Source organism: Euprymna scolopes, chromosome 14 (genome assembly GCF_053919585.1).
Source record: "Euprymna scolopes isolate OS-2025 chromosome 14, ASM5391958v1, whole genome shotgun sequence".
NCBI lineage: Eukaryota > Metazoa > Mollusca > Cephalopoda > Sepiida > Sepiolidae > Euprymna > Euprymna scolopes.
In genome coordinates, this window is record NC_136495.1 from 123,411,861 (window position 1) to 123,436,173 (window position 24,313).

General features: G+C 33.4%; 1 protein-coding gene across 1 annotated transcript in view; it reads left to right on the top strand.

Moving 5' to 3' along the window:
• The window catches only part of LOC145292798 (MAM and LDL-receptor class A domain-containing protein 2-like), a 98,263-nt gene that overhangs the window by 55,108 nt on the left and 18,842 nt on the right, over positions 1-24,313 (top strand). The window contains exons 13-20 of the mRNA XM_080138837.1: positions 237-388; positions 3,217-3,333; positions 4,372-4,462; positions 6,080-6,217; positions 11,334-11,492; positions 16,686-16,874; positions 20,700-20,918; positions 24,256-24,313. The exon at positions 24,256-24,313 is cut by the window's right edge and continues 208 nt beyond it. Coding sequence (XP_079994963.1) covers positions 237-388; positions 3,217-3,333; positions 4,372-4,462; positions 6,080-6,217; positions 11,334-11,492; positions 16,686-16,874; positions 20,700-20,918; positions 24,256-24,313 — 1,123 coding nt within the window. The remainder of the gene's footprint in view (positions 1-236; positions 389-3,216; positions 3,334-4,371; positions 4,463-6,079; positions 6,218-11,333; positions 11,493-16,685; positions 16,875-20,699; positions 20,919-24,255) is intronic.

The window sequence follows — 24,313 nt, forward strand, 5'->3', positions numbered from 1 at the left end:
ATAATAATAATCGCACATAACAAATAAGTCATAATACATTAAAGTCATAATACATTAAATACATTAATACATAAGCTTCATATGTGTATTATCAATAAAAGTGTCCATACGAAAAAAGTCTGAAGACTTATTAAAGACACCTCATATCAGTAACACAATACATCATTAACACAATACATCAGTAACACAATACATCATTATAATTGGATCAATTTTATATTTTGCTTTGATTGCAGGTCATTATATGTACATTGAAGGATCACAACAAAAAAAGGGCACCGTAGCCCGGATGATCACTCCGCTGTACAAAGACTCCACTAGTGTTTGCTTGCAGTTTTACTACCACATGTATGGCAGTGGCATCGGCAATTTCACTATTTACACGGTGGTAAGTAGTTCTTTTGATTTACTAGACATTTAAGTAAAACTAATCATAGGAACACTTAACATCTATAGATGGGTCGCCGTTCACGAAGACCCTATTGCTACACAAGAATAAAGGTAATTGAGCTTGACAGGTAGACAGTGAAAATCCAAAGTGATTAGTAACGATGGTTGTAACTAGTAAGTATTTGATCATTTAAACGGACAATACAACAAACACTCTTTTGTATTGAACTTGAAAGCCATAAAGTTATAGTCAGTCTGAAGGCCCTATATTACTGTTATTTCACAGACGGGCAGTTTAATGAAAGAAACATTGCTCATAGAAGTTCACTTAGTTCTATTACTGATGCTGTACGAAAATTTGACTCAGTTTCAATAAATAAATAAATGCCTCAATTTTTATTACTATTAACCATTGGCTAATTAAACTACGCTAAATAATAGGCGTGATCACTAGGGTCATATTTCCAGAACCTTACATAGAAAGAGAATCGAAGTAAAGTAATTTGCTTAGTTGATTTTTGTTGTTGTTGTTGTTGTTGTTATAGTTGATTCATCGTTTTCGACGAATACTCTTCTTTTTGGCAACTCATCTGTGATTTAGGGAGATGGTTGCGCAACGCCAGGCTATAGACATAGGATTTGGCACAGCACTAACACTGAAAGTTCGTGGTTTGTATCAGTGCTCTTGATGATCAGCGGTACTGATCCACAGGAGATATACACTTCTGGCGACGACATCCTTAAAGGTGACGGTACTTTTGTGGATGGAGGATAATTAGTACAGTCCTCCAATTCCTGTACTCAAACTTCGCACTACTATAGATTTGTCTTAAATGTTGCGTTTTTTTCTTTTTTTATTATTTGGCCGACCATGGTTTCTCATTCCTTTCTGACGTTCTCTGTACAACAACTATCTTAGCATGCGGTATTCTTCCATGCAGATGACATGATCTACCCACCGAAGTTGGGCCCTGATGAGCATACACTCTGAGATTTGGCTTGATTTAAGGTATCAAATTAGTAATGCAGTCTTGCTAATAAAATTAAAGGAAGGAACGCAGATCACACATGTGCATTTTCTCCAATATTTTTATGTGATTACGGTACAGCGTCCAAGCCTCACATCTACATATTAGCTGATTTCGTAACTATCAAATTGTTAAAATGTTAACCACCAAAAAAAGAAAAAAAATGTCTAAAAGAGTCTCAAAATTAACTAATAATGATTTCGATTAAATCAATGACGTTTCTGAAATTTCTTTCTCTAAATATGTTCACTTTATTCAAATATGATATGCATAAAATGGAATCGCTTTGTGTCCAAGGTATCATAACAATAAATTTCTTGAATCTTTTAGAACCTTTAAATGATGAATACTTAAGAAAGTGGTTTTGTCGCATTCGAGTAGCAGAAGATCGCACATTTGATGCATAGTAATTTTGAGGAAATCATTGACACATTTCCAGATAGGAATCGATCTCAACGCATCTATATTCTATAGGAATCGATTATTTAGTTCAAAATCACGCAGAAAGTGATGAATGATTTAAAAATCGATAGGAATGGATCAAACACATTTTAACAAGATTATCATATTATAAGCCTAATTTCGTTTACAAAATGACATCAAAATGGGTAGTTATTTTGGAGACACTGTATTATATCGAACATCTACCTTAATAGGCGTTTGTTTTTATTTATACTAATTTGATAAGGTCAGTCCACGCATTGTAACACATAGCTTACATGAGTGACAGTTACTCTTATGGATCTAAACGAATGTAATAGAGCTCGGGCACGAGTATGCAAATTCCGAGTCAAGTGACGTCACGGTGGGGAAAAAGAAAAAGAAAAAAAGTACGCGTGCACGGACAGAGGAGGTTCGAGAGGATAGAAGTCAGAGGTCAGGGAGACAGAGAACCATCACGTTTTAGTCGGGAAGTACCGGGAAATAAATGTCCTTGTTACAAAAAATAAATTCGAGATAAAACTGTACTATGTGGACATGTTTCTCCTTACCCACATTCTTAGATGACTGGGTCAATTTCATAGCCCTCTCTGGTCGTATCACATTTCCGTTCTCAAGCGGTTGATTGCTATCCATTGGATCTAAGGTGCTCCTGGGCCAAGTAGGAGGGATTCAGAATGAGGGATTCTCATTGAATAGGAAGGGGCATCCTCTATATCTCTCATATCATAATGGCAGTTTGTGTTTTTTTGTGCTATCAGATCAGGTAGTCTGAAGATATTGGCTTTCTGACGTAGATGCACTAAATATTCAGCTTATAGCTTTATTTATTTTCTCTAATAAAACTCAATCATGTTCAGCAAAGCCAAAAATAAAATCCACAATTTTCCTCTACGAAACAACTAAAGTAAACATTCTAAATAAATATTTAATGATATAAGAAACCTAAAGCATAAACTGTTTTTGTTTTTTCGAAAATTTACAGATTCGGCATTAAATAATCCAAAAAGGCTTTACATGCCGTAAAACAAACAAACAAACAAACAAACAAACAAACAACAAAAAAAAACAAGTCAAATAGTCTATTTTTAAGATGTTTTAGAAGCTCGGTGAATAGACAAACTTACACTTTCCAAATGGAAATCTACGATTGAAAATATAAGTGTAAACACTGCTTTTTTCGAAAATGTAACGTTAAAAGAATAAACGTAACGATCGTAACATCAGGAAAATAAATGCACCGCCCCAAAAAATATTCGAGAATTTGTGGAATGTAACGACAGTAAGTATTTCCAATATGTACAAGTATAATGCCGATTAAAATTTATATATCTTTCTTTTCTTTGCGTTTTTGCAGTCTGCGAAAAATAGCAGTGATTCTCAACAGATCTATTTCACGTCCGGTAACCACGGAACTCACTGGTCAGTTGATCGAGTGACCATCGAAAAATTAACAGCATCTGAAGGATATAAGGTTTGAGATGAGCGAATTTATTGTTTATTTAATTAGTAAAAATATAAACAAATATATTGTTGACCTTAAGGTGCAGTCCTAAAATATGAAAATAAACTCTTCAGGGTTCAAAGGTCATTTTTATCAGTGTAATACAACCGAAGGGTTATTTGATGAATCGCAACCGAGGGGTTTCCAAGCATGCAGAAATATCTAGTTAGTTATTTGCCACACCGACCGTTACAGATATTGTCGGAAGAGGCCCGCCCTATTCAAATCGGGTCAGTGGCTTCTTCACCAGGACAATGCACCGAATAACAACTCCATCCTTGTTACGGACTGTTTAACCAAGATGGGAATCAGGACAGTCCCTAACCCTCCCTATAGTCTAATCCCTGTTCGCTGTTACTTCTGGTTATTGCCTAAGCCCAATGAACACGTTAGGGGCTATCGGTATGAGACGATTGAAAGAACCTGTGACAAGGGTAATTGAGACGCTCACACAAGAGGACTTCCATGGGGGCCCACCAGAAGTTGTTAGGACCGTTCAACATGTGTATTACAGCCGGAGGAGATAACTTCGAAGAATACTAGAATTTAATATGTGTACTTTCAATAAAAATGCCCATGCGAAAAAGGTTTAAAAACATATTTAAGGCACCTCGTAATTGCTTAAGATTCAAGTGTATGCTTTTAGCGTTTCTTGTTTTGACAAAAACGTCAGCTTTTTATCAATCAATGCCTCCGTTCATTCTCGAAAGACAAAGCATACCCCCTGTGTGTGCAGCTGTGCGTGTAATTGTGTGGCAGAGGTTGCACGATCCCCAACCACACCTCTCCTGATTCGGCACTGCTTGAGGAGAAGTCCAGGATGACTGGAAACCATGTCGAGAGAACACATACAGCACTGGAAGTCCCAAGTGGTTACCCACCTGGTAGTGGCCAGGTTCATTGTTGCTTAACTTGGGTGATCTGACAGGAACCGGTGTGTCAAACGTTATTATGCCGTATACTTTTTTTCAGCTTTTTATCCACTCATTGTTTCACTTATATTTTCAGATAATGTTTGAAGCAACAGTGGGGAATAATTACCGAGCCGACATTGCGTTGGACGATGTTTCTTTTACAGCAGGAGAATGCTCATTTTTAGGTATATTAAAAATCCACTTCATATAATTTTTATTTTCTGGTTTTCAAAATCCTTCCTCAATCGATACTATGTGATCTTACAGATATACAAATACACAGATACACAGGACCCGGTCAATCGTCAATCTAGTCAACGGTGTCAAATTCTAAAACACATACTAGCAACATCCTAACATGAATAAAAATTCTTGAATGCATATGATATAAATCTCATTTACAAAAAAAGGATATGTAGTTATAGTAGATATTAGGCCTGGATAGTTCCTTGAGGTAGAGATTTGGAACAACTTCCACTCTTTTCTTCATAACATTTTTATATGCATGATTTAAATTTCATAAAGATAGAATACATTTGAAATGTTAAGGTGCTTAGGGCTTTATAGCCCCTTAAGCGATATACTCAGAAATTCGGAAACATCTTCGCCGATAAACCTTAAATCGGAATACACTTTTAGACATTATGTAGACCTTTTTCTCCTCTAGAGCACACACAAATTGACGCGTAGACACTGAGGTTACTAATACGACTACATAAATTCACACATTCACACACACACACACACAAACACACACACATATATAAACTTTTATTTCAAATATATATATATATTTATATACATATTGAGAATATATAGTAAATTTCTTCAGTCTTGGCAGACTATGGATACCCACTGAAAGGGTGCCTGCACGTAGAACTTTTGTGGCAAGAGTTGCGCGTTCTCCAACAATGCCTGTCCTGAGTCGGCGTTGTTAAATACCAGTGGAAAGTTGAGGTTCAGCCTGAGTAAAATCAATGTCGCGATACGCGGAGAGCACGTATAGATCCTAGTATTCTTTAATGGTCACTCATCTGGGACTAGGCAGGTTTAACGATCGAAAAGTTGTCTTTGAAAAATGCATTAATTCCAAGTAGACTTTATATTTCTACACCTCACTCAATAAAAATGAATAAATAAGAGATTTAAACTTTTAATCTTTTCGCGTTTTTTATACGCATTTATATGAATATTTCAATATATTTTGAAACTGAAAAATGATAAATGAAAATTATTTATCTATTTCGATGACGTTAGAATATTCTTTCCAGAATTTTCATCATATATATATATTTTTTATATATATATATATATATATATAAATATATTAGTAATATAAATATTTATAACAATCGAGCTGCACAAAGACTACCGTTTTTATACCTGTATAAATTGTCAGGTTATAATGCATGGAAGTATTTTTAACCGGCGATTTAATATACACGTTGTGTATACTTTAGCTAGCGAACTAATCAAATGCATTGTTCTTTTTTTTCCCTACTGGTCAATGTTTCCATTACCCAATAGCAGAGCTTTTCTCAGGTAAAACTTCGGCTGATTTTTACTTCCTTTTTTTGTTTGTTCTATTTTGTATAGGCATAACACATCCTGTTTATAGACGAGTTGATATTCTTAACACCTCTCTTTCTTTCTATGCATATATTTACATACATACACACACACGCACGTACACACACACATATATATATACAATTACATCATACAAATATATATATATATATATATATATACAGTTACATTATACAAATATGTATATATTATGATTCTTTGACAATTTCTAGGTGATTGCAGTTTCGAAGAGGTGTCTTGTACCTGGGATAATGTGAAAACCGATGATTTCGATTGGGAATTGCATTCTGGGAAAACATCCACTCCGCGAACTGGACCCGAATTCGATCACACACTTGGAGATAAAACAGGTAATCTATTTTTCTTCAAAAGCAATTTTATTTCGTCTGACCCATGGTTTTTATGATGTATCATATTTTTTGTAACAATTTCCCAGATAAATCAATTTTAATTTCGTAAAAAAAATTAATAAAGCAGGACTTTAATATGAGTAAACTTGTACGGTAGATATTTTTATAGGCAACTTTAAATGATGAATAATATTAATATCACGTTCTGTAATCTGTGTTTTTTAATTAATTTATAATCTTCTGTAATGTTAAATGTTCAAATTTTGGTACCGTGGCCAGGATAGTAGACGCAAGTGGCGATTAAGAAATGCGTATAACCACGTATTATCTATAGAAAAAATGCTTGTAAGTTAAACCTTTAAATAACACCGAAACGGATGTCTGATGCTTTCATGCCTGGATTTAAACATCGTCACATCGGTATCGCAATTTATATATATATATATATATATATATATATATATATATATATATATATATATATATATATATATATATATATATATATATATATATATATACCTATGCTGCACCAGAATTAATTTTATTTTTATTCATAATATGTGAGGAAAAAATTCGCGGCTGTACTGATTAATTTTGAATAAGGAGTTATATCAGAATGAGGCTTTACTATAAAAATGTAAATGAATAATTTTAGACATTCTTAAAGGTTTTTTTCTACAGTGGTAGGTCTGTGGTGCCATATAAATCTTTTCTTTACGTAATTTTTAAGTTAGATAAAAATAATTGTGTTTTAAGAGTAATTTATTAAAGAAAACGATATTTTCAATTCAATATATATATATATATATATATATATATATATATATATATATATATATATATATATATAGCATATAATGATTAAAATAAACCAATCATTTTTCGATGTTAAATATAACAATAAAAATACCATATCAGTATTATAATACACGGTTCATTATATTTAAATCAAAATTACGAGAAATTTCTTTCTATAATTTCGTAAATGAAAAAAACCTTAATCAATTGGTTATCTTTTGGGATAACCGTATTTCCTTTCTTATGTCTGAACAACAAGTAATGGCCACTTGAATTCATACCCGTTTGTTTTTATTATACAAAGAAACTAATAACATCTGAACTATATTTCGGGAGGTCCTCAAACAAAGATCACCCCAACGAATGGGTTTAACTGTTTTTCTTAACATAGATAGCATTGAGATTAGACTTGTCAAATTGCCAAAAAGCGCCATTACTAACAATTTTTGGAGAGATGTTTATAATCCAAGACGCCAACTATTTTATCTAGCATGTTTTTAATGACAGTTGGGTGTCATCTCACTCATCAGGGAAGAAAACAGGTTTCTACTTTATTAATTCATCATATTAAAAAATAATTGTGTGTATTAGTCAATATCATAACAACTTAATTATTTTCCTTCCATCATCCTCATCACCACCACCACCATCACACACACTGATCATAATAGTTATATGATCATCATAATCATTATCATCATGATCATCATCACCGCCACCACCACCACCACCATCATTATTGCATCTAATGACAATTATCTTTCCTTCCATCATCACCACCACCACCATCATCATCATCATCATCATCATCATCATCATCATCATCATCATCATCATCATCATCATCATCATCATCATCATCATCATCATCCCACACAATCATGATCATGATCATCATAATCATTATCACTATCACTATCATCATCATTATTACATCCAATAACAATTCCACATATATAGAAGTCAATAAATAGCTTTCAAATCAAGTGTTCCCAGTCAGCAATTTCGAAAATTATTGCAATATTGTTTTGTTTGCAACAAACAAGTCAACAAAATTATGTATTTTCGCATTTTTAGTGGTTTACTAACTTATTAACAGATAATTAAAAAAAACTGTTATGTCTCCGAATTATCCACAATAAAAACAGAACAACGGTGCAAGTCAAGACGTGTATTAATAAAAGACAAACAAAGGGTTACAGAATGAAGAGAGTGTTTGCATTCCACCGAGCACGCTAGGTTTACTCCGGAATTAAAGCCCTACTTGGGATCGTTAAAAGTTCCGGTATATATGGATGGTGGTGTAGTCCCCTCCCAAGCTAATTTCTCATGGTGTGAAATCAGTATTTTTTTCTTTTTGGAGAAGACCAGCAAGGAGTCTGTGCACTTTCCTTTTTCTGCCGGAGCTTCTTAGTTCTGGCATGATTTGTGGAGGTTCTATGTCACAAACGTCATATACTGTCTCGATTGCTTCTACGCCTTCCTGTGATGGATCTGTTTGATCCTCGGGGGTGAGTTTCCTTATTTGGTTCAGGTGCATTTTATGTTCGAATTTTAGGTCCTGAATGATGTATGTGGCATTGCCGATTCTTGGTGAGATTGTGCCCTGTTCCCAAAAGGAAACGTTGTTCTTGAAATGCTTAAAATAAACTTTATCGCCGAGATTAAATCGTTTTGTTGGCATAGTAGAGAGTATGTATTGCATTGCGTGTCTGGGTAGCAGTTTATCAAAAACTGATTTGATTTTTCACACAAACATGATTTCAGCTATTATGTAAAGAACAGTTTTGAGGTAAGGATTTTTTTTTTATTTCTTGAAATGTCTGGCAATCGAATGCCCATCCCTAAGGTTTATTCTTCTTTAGTAATTGGATAAGTGATGCGCATGTTGGGGATAAGCCTTGGTAATAACAACTCTAAAAAACTGTTTTTCGGTGCCAGTAACTCTCTAATAGTGGTCGCTCTGTCCGGAATGTCGTATCCGCCATCTTTATCAATGATATGCCCTACGTACTTGATTTTTGTAAGAGGAATTCACACTTGTCTTCTTTGATCTTCAACCCGATCATTTTGTATTCGACTGAATCTTTGTTTGATATAATTTGCGTATTCCTCCCTGATTTTTCTCGGTGTAATGATATCATCTAAGTATGCGATGGCGGTGTCAAGGCCACCCAACATTGTATCTATGGTCTGCTGGAATATAGCAGGTTCTGCCTTGACCCCGAACGCGAAAAAAGCCGATGGACCTTACTACAGAGGAGGTTAGTGCTTTTGTCGTTTACAGGAATTTGTAAATAAGCATCGCTCAAGTCGATCTTAGAAAAAAATTAATTTGTGAACACTTTCTCCAGGCTGGGTAATGGATAGTGAAAGTCTTCTAACGACCTGTTGAATCCGGTTGAGAAGTTGGCGCAAACGTGGATATCCCCGGGTCACTTTTTATATAGACTGCCGGAACAACCCATGCACGGTGTTTTCCAATCTGTCCAGTTCCTGATTGATCTTGTTCAGAGATGCGAAAGGGACGTTGCGTTTTTTTAACCGATTGTATTCGGCTTAAAATCCGCGGCCATTTTCGTACATCTCCCAAGGTCATGAGTGAATACATCTGGGAATTCTTAAATATAGTTTTTAGTTTCTTAGTCTACGTTTGGCATGCTTATATTTTTTTGCAAAATGTGGAGATAAGTAAGTCCCACAGGTTAATCTTATCCAATCAGAGCAGAGCAGGTTTTAATATTTTTTTAAAATACATATGGACCCCCCCAAATAAACGGGGCCCAACTCAAATTAGGCCCCGTTTCTTAGCGTTTTGTCCGAATGAAATGAAACATTTGTCATAACTAGTTTATTATATTCAAAACATCACATCAAAACACTAGAGTCTTTGGCATTTTTTCTCCGTTCTACTGCATATGTTCTAGATGGCCTCCATTTAGCTTTTGTTTTTTTGGGAATCACCCTGATTTTGAGCTTTTTCGTTTTTCCTGGCAAGGTGGCGTTGGTGATTAATTCACCTTCAAAAGGAACTTAATTGCCATTCACGGCCTTGACTGTTCTTAGCAGATTTTCGTAATTTCTTTCACGATTTCAAGTTTAGTCTTATTAGATCCGATCCACTGTCTAACTCAAATTTAATACCCATGCCGAAAATTTTAATGTTATGTATTTACGTAGGTTTTCTTCTGCGTCTTGGTATGGTTTGGCGCGCTCGGCTTTTGTTCTATTTTTTCCTGCAGCGAGAGCTTTTATGTCCAATGCTATTACATATGAGACATTTTCCTGTTAAGTATGACCAATGCATGACCCAGTTTTTGATGTTCCATTGATTGTTCAGACCATTGTTTTTGTAATTGAACTTATCATGTTTTTATTCCCATTTCTTCAATTAGTTTTCTTGCATCTTTTTTTTTGTTCATTTTATAGTTTCGATTAACTGAGGCAAAGCTGACCTTAGCTCCTCCATCTTGTCTAGTTAGTTATTTCAGAGAAAAAAGTACAGATTTAGTCTTTTTTATCTCGTCCATCGGGGGGGGGGGAAATGTTGTATTTCGTCTTTTTTCTTTCTTCTTTTAGCAAATACCAGGTGGGAAATAATGATTATTTCCTCCTTATTTGAAACGGTTGGAAAAATAAGTTTCAAAAGAAAATGTTTGTTGGACTAAACAATTTAAAAACGTTTGATTATCTTTCCTTGAACAAAAAGGAAACAATCAATTAAATTCCGCTAGCGTCAAAAAAGTCAAACAAGGAGAACAGTTAACAATCCAAAATATAGTTATGTATATTTTTTTCAAGGGAAAATAAACAATATAGTAAATATTTTTTTCTGGTTTTTAGTCATGCAGAGAGAAAACAACAACGACGAATTTTGCAACACTCAACACAATAAGAAGATAAAGAATTAAATCTTAATTTTGTTTTTTTAGGATAGACCGACACACTTTATTTTTTGTAAAAAGATTTTACTTACAGTTCTTCGTCTCCTGCTTATCCGGTTATATTTTTTAATACGGAGAATTGGGTTTTACCCGGTTAATTTTTTTTAAAGTCCGTTATTGTAAAGTCAAAGAGTTGTTAGTTTTTTTCCTTTAAGGTTACAGGGTGAAAAAAATTATTCCTCGAATCCTCGTATTGCCAGTCTTATGGGAACACTGGTCTATTAAATTCCTTTTTCTTTCGTGAGTTTTCAATGTTATTATGCGTCTGCTTGGTAGAAAGGATTACTGCTTTTTCCTTTCGGAAGCAAAACAAAATCTAAAGAAATCTAAGACAGAGTAACTTGTTTGACGTTTGAATGTTCTTTCTGCAGGTCATTATATGTACATTGAAACTTCACCGCCAATAGTTAGAGGAATGAAAGCTCGGCTCGTCAGCGCTGTTTTACCGAAAATTGATTCTAACATGTGTTTAATGTTTTGGTACAATATGTATGGTAACACTGTGGATAGTCTTAAAGTCATCATGCAAGGTAAGTACAACTCCACACACGGTTTGAAATTAGTAATAAGTGAATTAGCTTCATTCAAGTATATATATATATATATATATATATATATATATATATATATATATATATATATATATATATCAGAGCAAGTAGTTAATAAAACATGTTAAAAACACTTTGAAAAAAAGTTAAAACATATTTAATTTGAAAAGGAAACACTAAATAAGTGGATAGTCCTTAATTTGCGGAGTTTCGAAGAAATCCTTTCCTTCTCATCAGAGGGTAGGATTTAGCAAAATGCGGGATCGGATTTTGCTTGCAAAAGTATTTGATGAAACTACAAGTAAGTCATAGATCTTAATTGATAACAAAAATTGAAGCAGAGGGAATAAGTTGAAGAAAAAGTGATTTCACGTGAATGGATAGTCTTTACACAGCATTTCTGTCTGATATTTCCACTCCGAATATATAAAAGTTCTTTTATCCAACTCTATTACGAGTTGTCTCCAAGATTTAAGCAGCATTTGTGTTGCGTATCTATGTTACAATTGTCAAAGACAAACCATTTCGGAACTTACACAATTATTATTGTTTGCACGATCACCTCTAGTAAGACAAACGACGAACAAGAATATATATATATATATATATATATATATATATATATATATATATATATATAGTGGAAATGGTAATTAATAAAAACTGAAGAAAGTGCTCAATACCGTTGTAGAGCAAATATGCGTTTTATTTTTTATTACCGTATCTTTCTGTTAAGTTACATTATTGTTTCAGCTACTTGGCCGTTTTTTTTTGCCGTCTGTAGCATCCTCAGACTTTTACAGAAATTTCTGTAAAAGTCCGAGGACGCTACAGACGGCCAAAAAAACGGCCAAGTAGCTGAAACAATAATGTAACTTAACAGAAAGATACGGTAATAAAAATAAAACGTATATATATATATATATATATATATATATATATATATATATATATATATATATATATATTCGTGTGTTTGTGTTTATTTACGTCATCTACAAAAAGTTAGAAATAAGGTCAAATTAGGTTTTAAAAAGCTATCACACGAAGTGAAATGGATTCTGGTCTACAAACTGCCCTAAGCAGATCCATCGTATCTTATCTCTATCTTCAACATTATATGTGAGGAAATTTGTGTGTGTGCGCGCACGCGTGTGTGTGTGTGTGTGAGGTCGTTTCCTATTGATCCTAAACGAGTGAACCGACTTATAAGAAATTTCACACAAATGTACTTTATGTCTCTGGCAGTGTTCTTAGATAGGTTATTATATCGGAATGTCTCCGATATCTATTGATAATCGATAATAAAAAAATCCGAAGAAAAAAAGTAACAGGTGATTTTGAACAAAGTTAACGCCTTATATTGCATACCATCACAAGTTATATTGCATACCATCACAAGTTATATTGCATACCATCACAAGTTATATTGCATACCATCACAAGTGCATTTGAGAAGTTTTAGTACTAAGTCTGGTAATAACAAGGACTAGGACAACAGCATATTCTTTTCATTGTTTTGACTCTCGAATACACACCCGACACAGTTAGACACAGTTAATCAACCGAGAACCATATCACTCTATATAAAAGCATATCAGATATCAACGGATACACACTCGAGAGTCAAAACAACGAAAAGAATAGGCTGTTGTCCTAGTCCTTGTTATTACCATACAAACAGAAAGGCCCGACATATGAAATCTTTTATATGCCATAGGCGCGTTCAAAATGAATGATTCTGTTTCAAGAACAATTGAATCATGATACGTGTCTTTTCCTTTTTAAACTTTAATTAAAGCCATTAAAATAATATTATAAAATTAATGGGTGCTAAAGTGATTTTGATTGTAAAACGATATTGGATTGTTGCCCATGAATACAGATATGGGATGTTCTCTACAGTTCAATATAGCTAGTGTATAACATGATATGATATGGTCTTATATGATTCCAATGTATTTAAAAAAATACCTACAAAAGATATTATGTCTAAAATCTAATAATATTATAAAATTATAAATACCTATAAAATAATATTATAAATATAAAATATATATGAATATAAAATAATAAATAATAAAATAATAAATAATAAAATAAATATAAAATATAAAATAATATTATAAATATAAAATAATATTATAAAATTATAAATACCTATAAAAGATATTATGTCTCAAAGCTAATAATATTATAAAATTATAAATACCTATAAAATAATATTATAAATATAAAATATATATGAATATAAAATAATAAATAATAAAATAATTAATAATAAAATAAATATAAAATATAAAATAATATTATAAATATAAAATAATATTATAAAATTATAAATACCTATAAAAGATATTATGTCTAAAATCTAATAATATTATAAAATTATAAATACCTATAAAATAATATTATAAATATAAAATATATATGAATATAAAATAATAAATAATAAAATAATAAATAATAAAATAAATATAAAATATAAAATAATATTATAAATATAAAATAATATTATAAAATTATAAATACCTATAAAAGATATTATGTCTCAAAACTAATAATATCATAAAATTAATGGTTGCTAAAGTGATTTTGATTGTAAAACGATATTGGGATGTTGCCCATGAATACAGATATGGGATGTTCTCTACAGTTCAATTTAGCTAGTGTATAACATGATATAATATGATCTTATATGATTCCAATGTATTTAAAAAAAATACCTACAAAAGATATTATGTCTCAAAGATGATATGCGAAAAGCATATAATTCTATATAACAAATGGTTAAGGAATTACTGGTTTACATGTTTGGGTTTGTCATCCTCATCTGACATTTTACTAAATTCACAGAATTTCGGACGCTGAACTCTTCGCCCTGTTTTGTACGATTTTTGTCATAGTTGGCAGTGCTCATTCTTCCAACACGGGGATTTTATACTGATTTTTTATTAAATAAGTTGGAGTAGATTTCCCCTAAATTGGATATAAAATATTATTTCTTTGCTGAACGTATTTTATTTGATGCTACCTGATCAGGCGGTCTGAAGATATGTGCCTTCACCATTATTTAAATCTTTCATTTTTTAAAGTACATCCTTAGCTGAACTGTTCTTTGTTTAATATATTTTTTTTTATGAAACGAAGAAAGCTTATACGTTTTGTTTCATTATATCTATTTTTTTTTTTTACTTTACTGATGATTGTTCTTAGTGACCTCAGAGGAAATCGACGGAGCAGTTCAATGGTGTCCTTACGTTTTATTAAAAATATTAGTCCCTATTGAAACCTTTTTTTTTGAATGCGATCTCTTAACATATATATTTATATAACACACAAATATTGCCTTTTCTATATATAGAAGATACATTTACGAAATTCCAGAAATACGGTTAACACATATTCTGAAAAACTGATCGGCTTGTTTTGTTTAAACTTTTTATGGTAACTGAATTACAGAGATGTTACAGAATTGAATTGTAACTTTCTAATATAATTAACAATATATACATTGTATGCTAAGTAAATAGATACGAAACAGTTATCAACCCACAGTAAACGGTAGCTTAGAACCAAATAAAAACTTTCCCATGACAATTACATAAAAAAAGAATATTGAAATTCCACAAATTATTATCAGGGGAGATAAACTGTTTATTTTAATAACAAGAGTTATGCACCTTTACTAATAAGTCAGAAATAAAACAATAAAACCAGTTAGATTAAATTAAAGCTAAAATAGAAAATAAAAATTATAGTAAATGAATGATAAGTAAGAAAATAAAGAAATAATAAATAAAGTAGCAAGTAAATGAAAAAAATACTTATATTTACATGTATGCGTTAAAAGTTGAAGGTAACAAATATGAAATGGAAATTGATTTGACATCAATCTGCGTTGATTCCAATAATGGCCGACTAGAGTGAAAAAATATAAGACCAAACATAATTTGGCCCTCTTGTACTTTAAGGAAACATAAATATAAGGAAGAAAATGGGACATAAGTCGTATTACACCGGTAGTAAGAATACCATTTGATTGGATAGCGAAACATTGACGTCATTTGTGTAAATAAAATGGAATATTCAAATTTAATCAAAGAAATACAAAAATTTTAAAAATAAAAATAAATACAGTAGAGATGCAACACAAATGCATGATTTTAAAAAGTCTATGAGATATATACGAAGAAAGTGAACGAAAACTTTTTGCGCATTTCAGGGAGCAGCCATTAAAAAAAAAACTGCTTACGCAGGGTCCACGTTTCCCATGAAGTACCTTTTTTTAACAAACAAATAAAGATAATTAGAAATGCTATTAATGAAACGATATTAAAATTGACAATAGTAGGAAACAAATTTTTTTAACAACCAAAAAAAGATAGTTAGAACTGATATTGTTCTCTTATACATATTAACGTACGCGGAAATATTTGCGTCGATTTCCTTCTCCGCCACACAAATTCCAACAAATATTAATTGCACATTTCTTTTGTAGTTCCTAATAGGCTACGCAGTTTCCTTTTTCCGCGTGACCGCAAACCTTCTATGATTTGTGTGGATAGTTCCATCATGCGGATCAACAGAATTAATGACAGGAGATCTAATTAACTTTTTTAATTAATATAAAATAGTCCACTATAAATAGGCGATCTAATTGTGTTACTTAAATATGACAAACATTTATAAAATCCTTTTACAAAATTAATTTTTTTTTTACTAATAATTATTAAATACTTAGTAAGTAAATTATTTTACAATAATTTCAATTGTTAAATTCTATCCATATTTTATAGTAATGGCGTCAATATTTCGCTATTCAATGAAATGCCATTTTTACGACCGCTGTAATACGACTTATGCCCCATTTTCTTCCTCATATTTCTGTTTCCTTAAAGTGCAAGAGGGCTCATAACTTTTTCTAACGTCATTTTTGATAATGGTATGTTAATCCCGAAAATTTGGATTCCACGCAAACAATACCCCGTACACAAAACAGGTAGTCAAGAAAATGATTGAAAAATATTTATTATTCGATATTTTCAAATACTTATAAAAGCGTACAAGCGGCGATGGAAAATTACCTTTGTATTGCCTTATAAAAGAAACAATTTAACATTTTATTGTGCATATTAATCTAATTTATTTCTATTTTCTTTTGTATTTTAGTTATCGGATACGTGAAATCGGTCAAGTGGCATCTACAAGGAGATCAAGGAAAAGGCTGGCATTTTGCCAGGGTCCCTTTGCAGAGCACTATCACGTCTTATACAATCACTTTTGAGGCAAGCAGCGGCGCCAAATACACGGGGGACATTGCCATAGACGACATATCTTTTACAGAAAATAAATGTCAACGTAAGATATCAGCTGCAAAATATTATATTTGTAATATAAATATTTCTATACTGACTTTAAATCTATTTCCTATAAAAAAATATATGCCAGGGTAAGATATCAATTATAAATAAATCCGCCAAACTTTCAATTTGGGCATTATTTGCGTATGATAATCATTGCCTCTCGCAATGCTTCATATATATATATATATATATATATATATATATATATATATATATATATATATATATATATATATATATATATATATATATATATTTATATTTTACGTGTTAGATCCCTAATTGTTAAAGAGTTTAGTTTTGTTATTTGAATGCCTGTCTTATTTAGGTTCTTATATATTGTGTCGTTGTTTTTATTAGTTGGTAATGTTAATTGTCTGTTGTGTATCTGGCTATTTAAGGAATGGTCTCGGTTTCGGTTATGGTAAATTTTTAGTGCTTTTCTTTTTGTATTTGCCAAAAAATGTTGAGGGTATTGCAAGTTCATGAATGTACGTTCGATATACTATTATTATATAAAAGAATATATGAACACAAAAGAGATGTAAAAAACAACAATACACTCAACGCCATATTTTGTCACATCATGGAAAACGACCACCATTTTGATTTTAACAAAGCAACTTTCCTTAAACACACACACACACACACACACACACACACACACACACACACACACACACACATATATATATATATATATATATATATATATATATATATATATATATACATTTTAAACCTTTGCACATCAGTACAGTCAGTGGAGAAGGTATCAGGAAGTGTAGCTATTAGAGAGAAGAATTATACGTATTTGCACCGACACACGTATTTTTTCTAAAGAGATACTTATAGAACTTATACTATTATGTACTAAATCGGTGGAGTTTAGCTTCGCTGCTATTATGTATAGTCAGGTTGACGGGGTTCCTAATTAGTCCAATGATTCTCGCTTTATCTGATAATTTCGTCGGTTATTACAAATCAGTTCTTTTTAGTTTTGGAACTGCACCCACTATGTTCGGAAGATGTGTTGACGACATTTTTTCCTATGTTTTTCTTACAAAAGTGAAGCATCGGTATCTCAAATAGGATGAATTCTATTCATGGGGCTCTACCGTTCACTATGGAATGTGAGAAAGATAAGTTTCTTCCCTTGTTGAATGATCTTTGTTGAATGTTCAAGAGGTGACTTTCTCACTATGCTGCACTTCCATTTCTTGTTCTCTTTCGGTGGAGGAGAAATCCTTCACGATTGAGACAATTTTTATTTTTGTACCTTTTCTCCACGTTAAAAAACGACCCTGGTGTCTAACTCTGTCCCGTGGGGAGGCATAGTAAATAGGTACAATTTACATGAAACCGACTTTCACTGGCCTGTATGTGATATGTTTTTCTTTTGTGTCTAAATAACGAAAGGTCGCCTTAATTTATATGTTGGTACATAGAACCCTCGTGATTTGTTCACCTCTCCGACTGGACCCCGAACTAGATACGGTCATGGAAGTATTCATTAATAATAGTTATCCAGAAGACCATATAAATAACTTTATTAACAGAAATCTTTCAGATTGTAAATCTTCTAAAGTATTTCGGACTTTAAAATGTCCTGTTTATTTAAAATTACAATGGAGGTGGGATAATAGTATAAAACTGCACAAACAGATTGTTAGAATAAAAATTTATTGCTTCTACTCTGTTTCTTTGCGTTTGGTATATATTACGATATCTGCTTTTCCTTCTTTTCTGTAAGGTTAGTGGGCTCTAAACCCAACTGCAGTAATCTATATATCTATAGAAGTGAACGTGTCTGTGTATTTGTGTGTGTGTGTGTGTGTACATTTACCTACGCAATAACTCTGTCAATTTTTAGTCTAAAGACTCGAAATTTGATATACATGGTACTGAGATTTGGGAAAATCTATGTGATCGGTTTTCGGCCAGAAATTTGGCTGTTAACGGGTCAAAGTTCAACGATGTGACCTTTTAGAACTCTTCCAAACTCCTCCGGCAATTTTGGGTCTAAACACTTGAAATTTTAGATATAGGTTCCTTGGACATGGATCTAACTTAACTTGATTTGAACACAAAACAATAAATGTTAAGGGGTCATAATAGGTGTCAAAGTTAAAAAAAATTGACCGCTTTTTTTTGCTCAACATACACCTCCAAATACCCGGGCAACGCCGGGCTGAAATGCTAGTACTGCATAAAGTAAACCCTAGTATGATGCTGGTTATGTAGGGCGAACTTTCTTAACTTATTAAGCTTCGTATAAACCAGCACATTCCATTCAAGATTAAACAGGGAAGGGTACGATTTGCAAGTCCCCCTTCGCCTGCAGTGTTGGACTCAGCTATTGATCAGCATTTTGTGGAGAAGTCATGTCTTGCTGGTAAGCATAACATATAATTGTTTGAGGTACTACATAGAGCAGATTTCCAAATTATTTCAAATTGCAGGATAACCGGTAGAACTTTTTGAACGAAATGATATACAACAAAGAAAATGTGCCTCATTATAATATAGAGAGGTATAGGTAGGGCGCACTTTATGCTTTAGAAAATGAAACTGAACTGACAAAATCGATGTTTACGAAAAATATTCTGTTAATATTTTTTTGGCGTGGAACATTTTTGGGGGTAATGATGCAGAATAGGGACTATGTTACCGTCAGCATATTCTGATTGGCTACGTTAACAACCATAATCAAAACTTCGTGATTTTACTTGACAAAACCGTAAGTTAATGTTAAAACGCGAGTAAAAGTTTTAAAAAATTAGGATAAAAAACATATAAAAATTGAAGAAGTTAGTTACCGTATAGAACTTTCAATGGGAAACAGATTTTTACGAAGAAACTACAATCAAAAGTGAATGAAAAATTTTAACAAGCTTTAAAAATTAAAGGAAAAAGTTCAAATCAAGAAAGAAAATTAAAGCAATCATCGTATAGCAAGTTTCCTGAATAGCTAGTTTCTTTGTTACGAAGAAAATATAGTGCCACAAATTATAGCAACCATTAAAAAAAAATTATTTTATTATGTGCACATTTTACAGACCGTGTTAAAATAGTAACGTTATTATTTAGAAAAAACACACACACACACACATTCTTTACATGTGGACGAGTTATTATAAATTATGCTGTAATTTGACCTAACAGTTCAATAAGGAAAAATAACAAAAAAAAAAGAAGAAAAACCCACCACGATTTTGTTCGACACCTCCCGACGGTTTATGTAACCTAACCGGAATATGCCGACGATAACTTTGTCCCTATTCAGCAGAAGTATCGGTTTTTATACTATAACTAGCATTTCAGCCCGGCGTTGCCCGGGTGTTTGGATGTGTATGTTGAGCAAAAAAAAAAAAGTGGTAGTAGGAAGGCAGGCTCGAATCCGTACCGCAAAGGAGGAAAAGAACGGGGTAAAAACCTAACGTTTATGCTGTTACGGCCACCGCCAAACCGGAAGCGACATTTTTTAAAATTAACGCTAGACAATCTAAAGGAGAGGATAACTTTAAAAAATATCGGCGATATTGTCAGAGGAGTTTGGTAGAGTTCTCAAAGGTCGAATCGTTGAACTTTGATCCCTTAATCGCCAAATGTCTGGCCAAATACCGATCACATCAATTTTCCCAAATCTTAGTAACCTGTATATCAAATTTCGAGTATGTAGAGTAAAAATTGACAGAGTTATTGCGTAGGGAAACGTACACAGACGCACAGATACACAGACACACAGATACGTTCACTTTTATAGATATATAGATAGATAAGAATTTATCTTCTTATTATCTCTTGAAATTCATTTCAGTTTCACCCGCTAACGCCAAGGTAACAACAACGGCGGCGCCCCACGTTACAACTCCAGTTCCCACCACGCCAGCGCCGATACATGGAAACTTCAGCTGTAATTTTGACATAGATTTATGCGGTTGGACTCAAGACACACATGATTCTAACGAATGGCATTGGCATAAAGGACGCACCGACTCAAGTAACACTGGACCACCCTCGGACCATACAACAGGAAGTAAGTTTTTCACGGTGTCTTATTGATGCAACCCGGAAAGAGATATATTTTTTTAAGTAGCTGTGTGATATTGCTTATATTAACCGAGTTATACAATCTAGCATATTGTCTTAATTGACGAATGATTGCAGTATGCTTTAGCGTTAGGATTTCGGCGTAGCTTTCGGCGTCTTTGTATTTACTTCTCTCCCATTGTGAGATCATGTGACACAAGTACGGGAGATGGGAAAACAAGACAGCTGGCCCTGCAAAAATAAATCTGCGTAGCCCAATCAGCATCCACTGGTGAGGGCGCTTTAACCTACAAGCGACAATCTTGCTTCTACCGAAAGAAGCGAGGCAAAGCCTGAAAGAATGCACCACCTAAGGCTATCAAGAGTTGTATCACATCGACAGTAATAGAGTCACCGAAGTGATTTAGTTAGTCAGATTGATTGTCGAACTTTTCGACGTGTCTCTCAGGCTGCCATACCTGTCCATATTTATTGCCAACCATATTCTTATGAGGAGGAACTCTGGTGTATTTCTATGCATTATTTCACTGATGAGCAAAACTGTAATAGACTTGCAGGTCACCCGTAAAGTATCCAATGACGGTAAAATCCGAAAATGTAAATCCAAGAAAGTTAGTTTTATATTTTACCGTCATTGGATACTTTACCTTTCACAAGACTATCCATTCACCCTTTTCTTCACCCTATTCCCTCTGCTTCAAGTTTTGTTATCAAATAAGATCTTTGACTTACTTGTAGTTTTATCAAATACTTTTGCATGCAAAATCCGATCTCGCATTTTGCTAATTCCTACCCTCTGATGAGAAGGAAAGTATTTCTTCGAAAATCCGCGGATTAAGGACTATCCACTTATTTAGTGTTTCCTTTTCAAATAAAATATGTTTTTAACTCTTTTTGAAAGTGTTTTGTTTTATTAACTATTTACTCTTATATATATATATATATATATATATATATATGTGTGTGTGTGTGTGTGTGTGTGTGTGTGTGTGTGTGTGTTCATTTGAGCCGAAATATGTTCATCTGAAGTTTAAATCCGCAATCACTTTCTTGCCAAACGTATAACACACGGATATATATATATATATATATATATATATATATATATATATATATATATATATATATATCGTGTGCAGTAATGTTGTCAACAAAGTTTTTACAGTTTTACATATCTACATTTGATGAATACATCTCGGCTCAAGCACACATTTATTGGTCGAAATAAGCACCACAGAATAAACACACTACAAGTGTATTTATGCCAGGAACGAAAAAATATTTTGTCTTGGTGGCAACTAAGTTTGAAAGCCTTTTTGATATACCTTAGGCTTTTGGAGCATTTTTCAAGCTTGAAAGTTGTCGAGATGCCTGTATAAGTGTTAGTCGTTAGGTGAGAGGTCTGGAGAGTATGGCGGACGAGGCATACTCTCTACGAGTTTCATATCCCAAACGTTTTACTTCAGTAGAATTGGTTTAGCAACGTGCGATCGGGCATTGTCGTAGAAGAAAGTTGGGCTTGTCCTGTTGACTAATGGTGGTTTTTGTTGTCGAAGTTTCGGATATATTTCATCCATTTGTTGACAGTATTTCTCCGTCGTAATGGTTTCGTCTGCATTCATCGCAGACCACCAAACAGTCATCAGGACCATATTTTGGTGCAACTCTGTCTTAGGGAAGTGTCAGGGAGCTTTGTCGGCGTCTAACCACTGAGCAGAGCGTCGCCGGTTGTTGTAAAGAACCAAATTTTCATCGTAAGTCACAACCTGCTCGAGAAACGAGTCATTCCTGTTGAGTAAAAGAAGGAAAGATGATACTTCATAACGGCGTTTATTTTGGTTGTTGTTCAGTTCGTGAGGCATTTATCAGGATTTTTGTCTTTGCAATCTCTCTTTAGTGGTTGGAAATCGTTGTATACGTTACATATATCAACACGTTTATTAGGAATGGTAGTGATCAGATACACACCCGCTATATTTATTGAAAGAACATGCGAACATAAGTCGACTTTTTTGTAGTTAAGTATAAACTCTTACCCTTTGTCCGTATTAATCTTTTTTTGTTTTGTAATTTATAAAAAGTAAATTAGCGGGGGTACCGGCGGGTTCGGGGTGTAGAGAGGTGCTGTAGTAAGAAACCCCGGATAGGGGTGGGGGAAATCAAAACAACAGTACGCAGCCCGGGTGGAAAGAGGTGTTCAAAAAAGTGGTAGTAGCGGGGTTCCCCGGCGTTGCTCGGGTCGAGTCAGAAAGCCAGGGGTGGAGGGGAGAGGTGTTAAAAAGGTGGTAGTAGAAGAGGGGGAATTCAAAAAACAGTAGACAGTTTGGGTGAAGAGAAAAATAACTGGTAGTAGACAGGCTGGCTGTTATTCGTAATGCGAAGGAGGAAAAGAAAGTGAAAAAAAAAATGTAACCTCTTATCCAATGTCTCCGTGGCACGATCGGAAGTGGTGAGCGTTGAAATTAAGCATAGTCAAGCAAAAAGGGACGATGACTTACTAAAATATCGATGAAAAAAAAGCGACCCATTTTTGTAGAAAACGGCCGAGTTTAGAATGAAGGAATTAATGCTTTTTTGGCCAATTTTTGGATATTTGTCGACCAAGAGACTGCGCTTTAAAAAGTTTCCAATTTTGTCGTGTGTGTGTCGAAAGTTTTAGCGCAGATATACATACATACATGATGATTGCAACGTCTTGTCAGACGAGTGCCACTCCCTCAGACATTTAACATCCATGAGCTCAAATGTCTGAGGGAGTATCTATACAAATATGATGTTACAGAGTCTTAGCTTTGTACGACAGCTAAGTCTCTCTCTCTCGGTTCAAAATGTTGAGATCATGCAACAAGCAAGAGCAAGATAGCCAGCAACAAATTAAACTGCAGACCAGCTTAATGCGGGTACTGGTCTTCCGCTTTATGGTTTTTTAAATCAGAGATTTGCTTCTCCTAGAAAGGTTGCCTTCACCACGGCTTACGGGAACCCTCTCTACCCCAATACACATATACACACACACAAATATACACGGTGCTAGTTGGCCGTTGACCCAGAAAAAGAGTTCATTCGCCCTACATACATACATACATTTACACTAATAGACAGTTTAAAGGAATATATTAGATGGCATCTAATTATTTGAAGGCGCTAACTCTTGTATTTATAAAAGGGTTGTAACATGGTCATTAGTATTAAGGGATAATAAAACTAGCACTCCAATACGTTCAGAAATATCACTTGCTTATGATTTTGTTTGCACTTTGTACTTATTTGACTTATTTAAAGTTTATACTCATGTTGTGCATTATTTTTACTTTTACTTATAGGAGGCCATTATATCTACCTGGAGACGTCGCGACAAAAACGGGGAAGTCAAGCGAATTT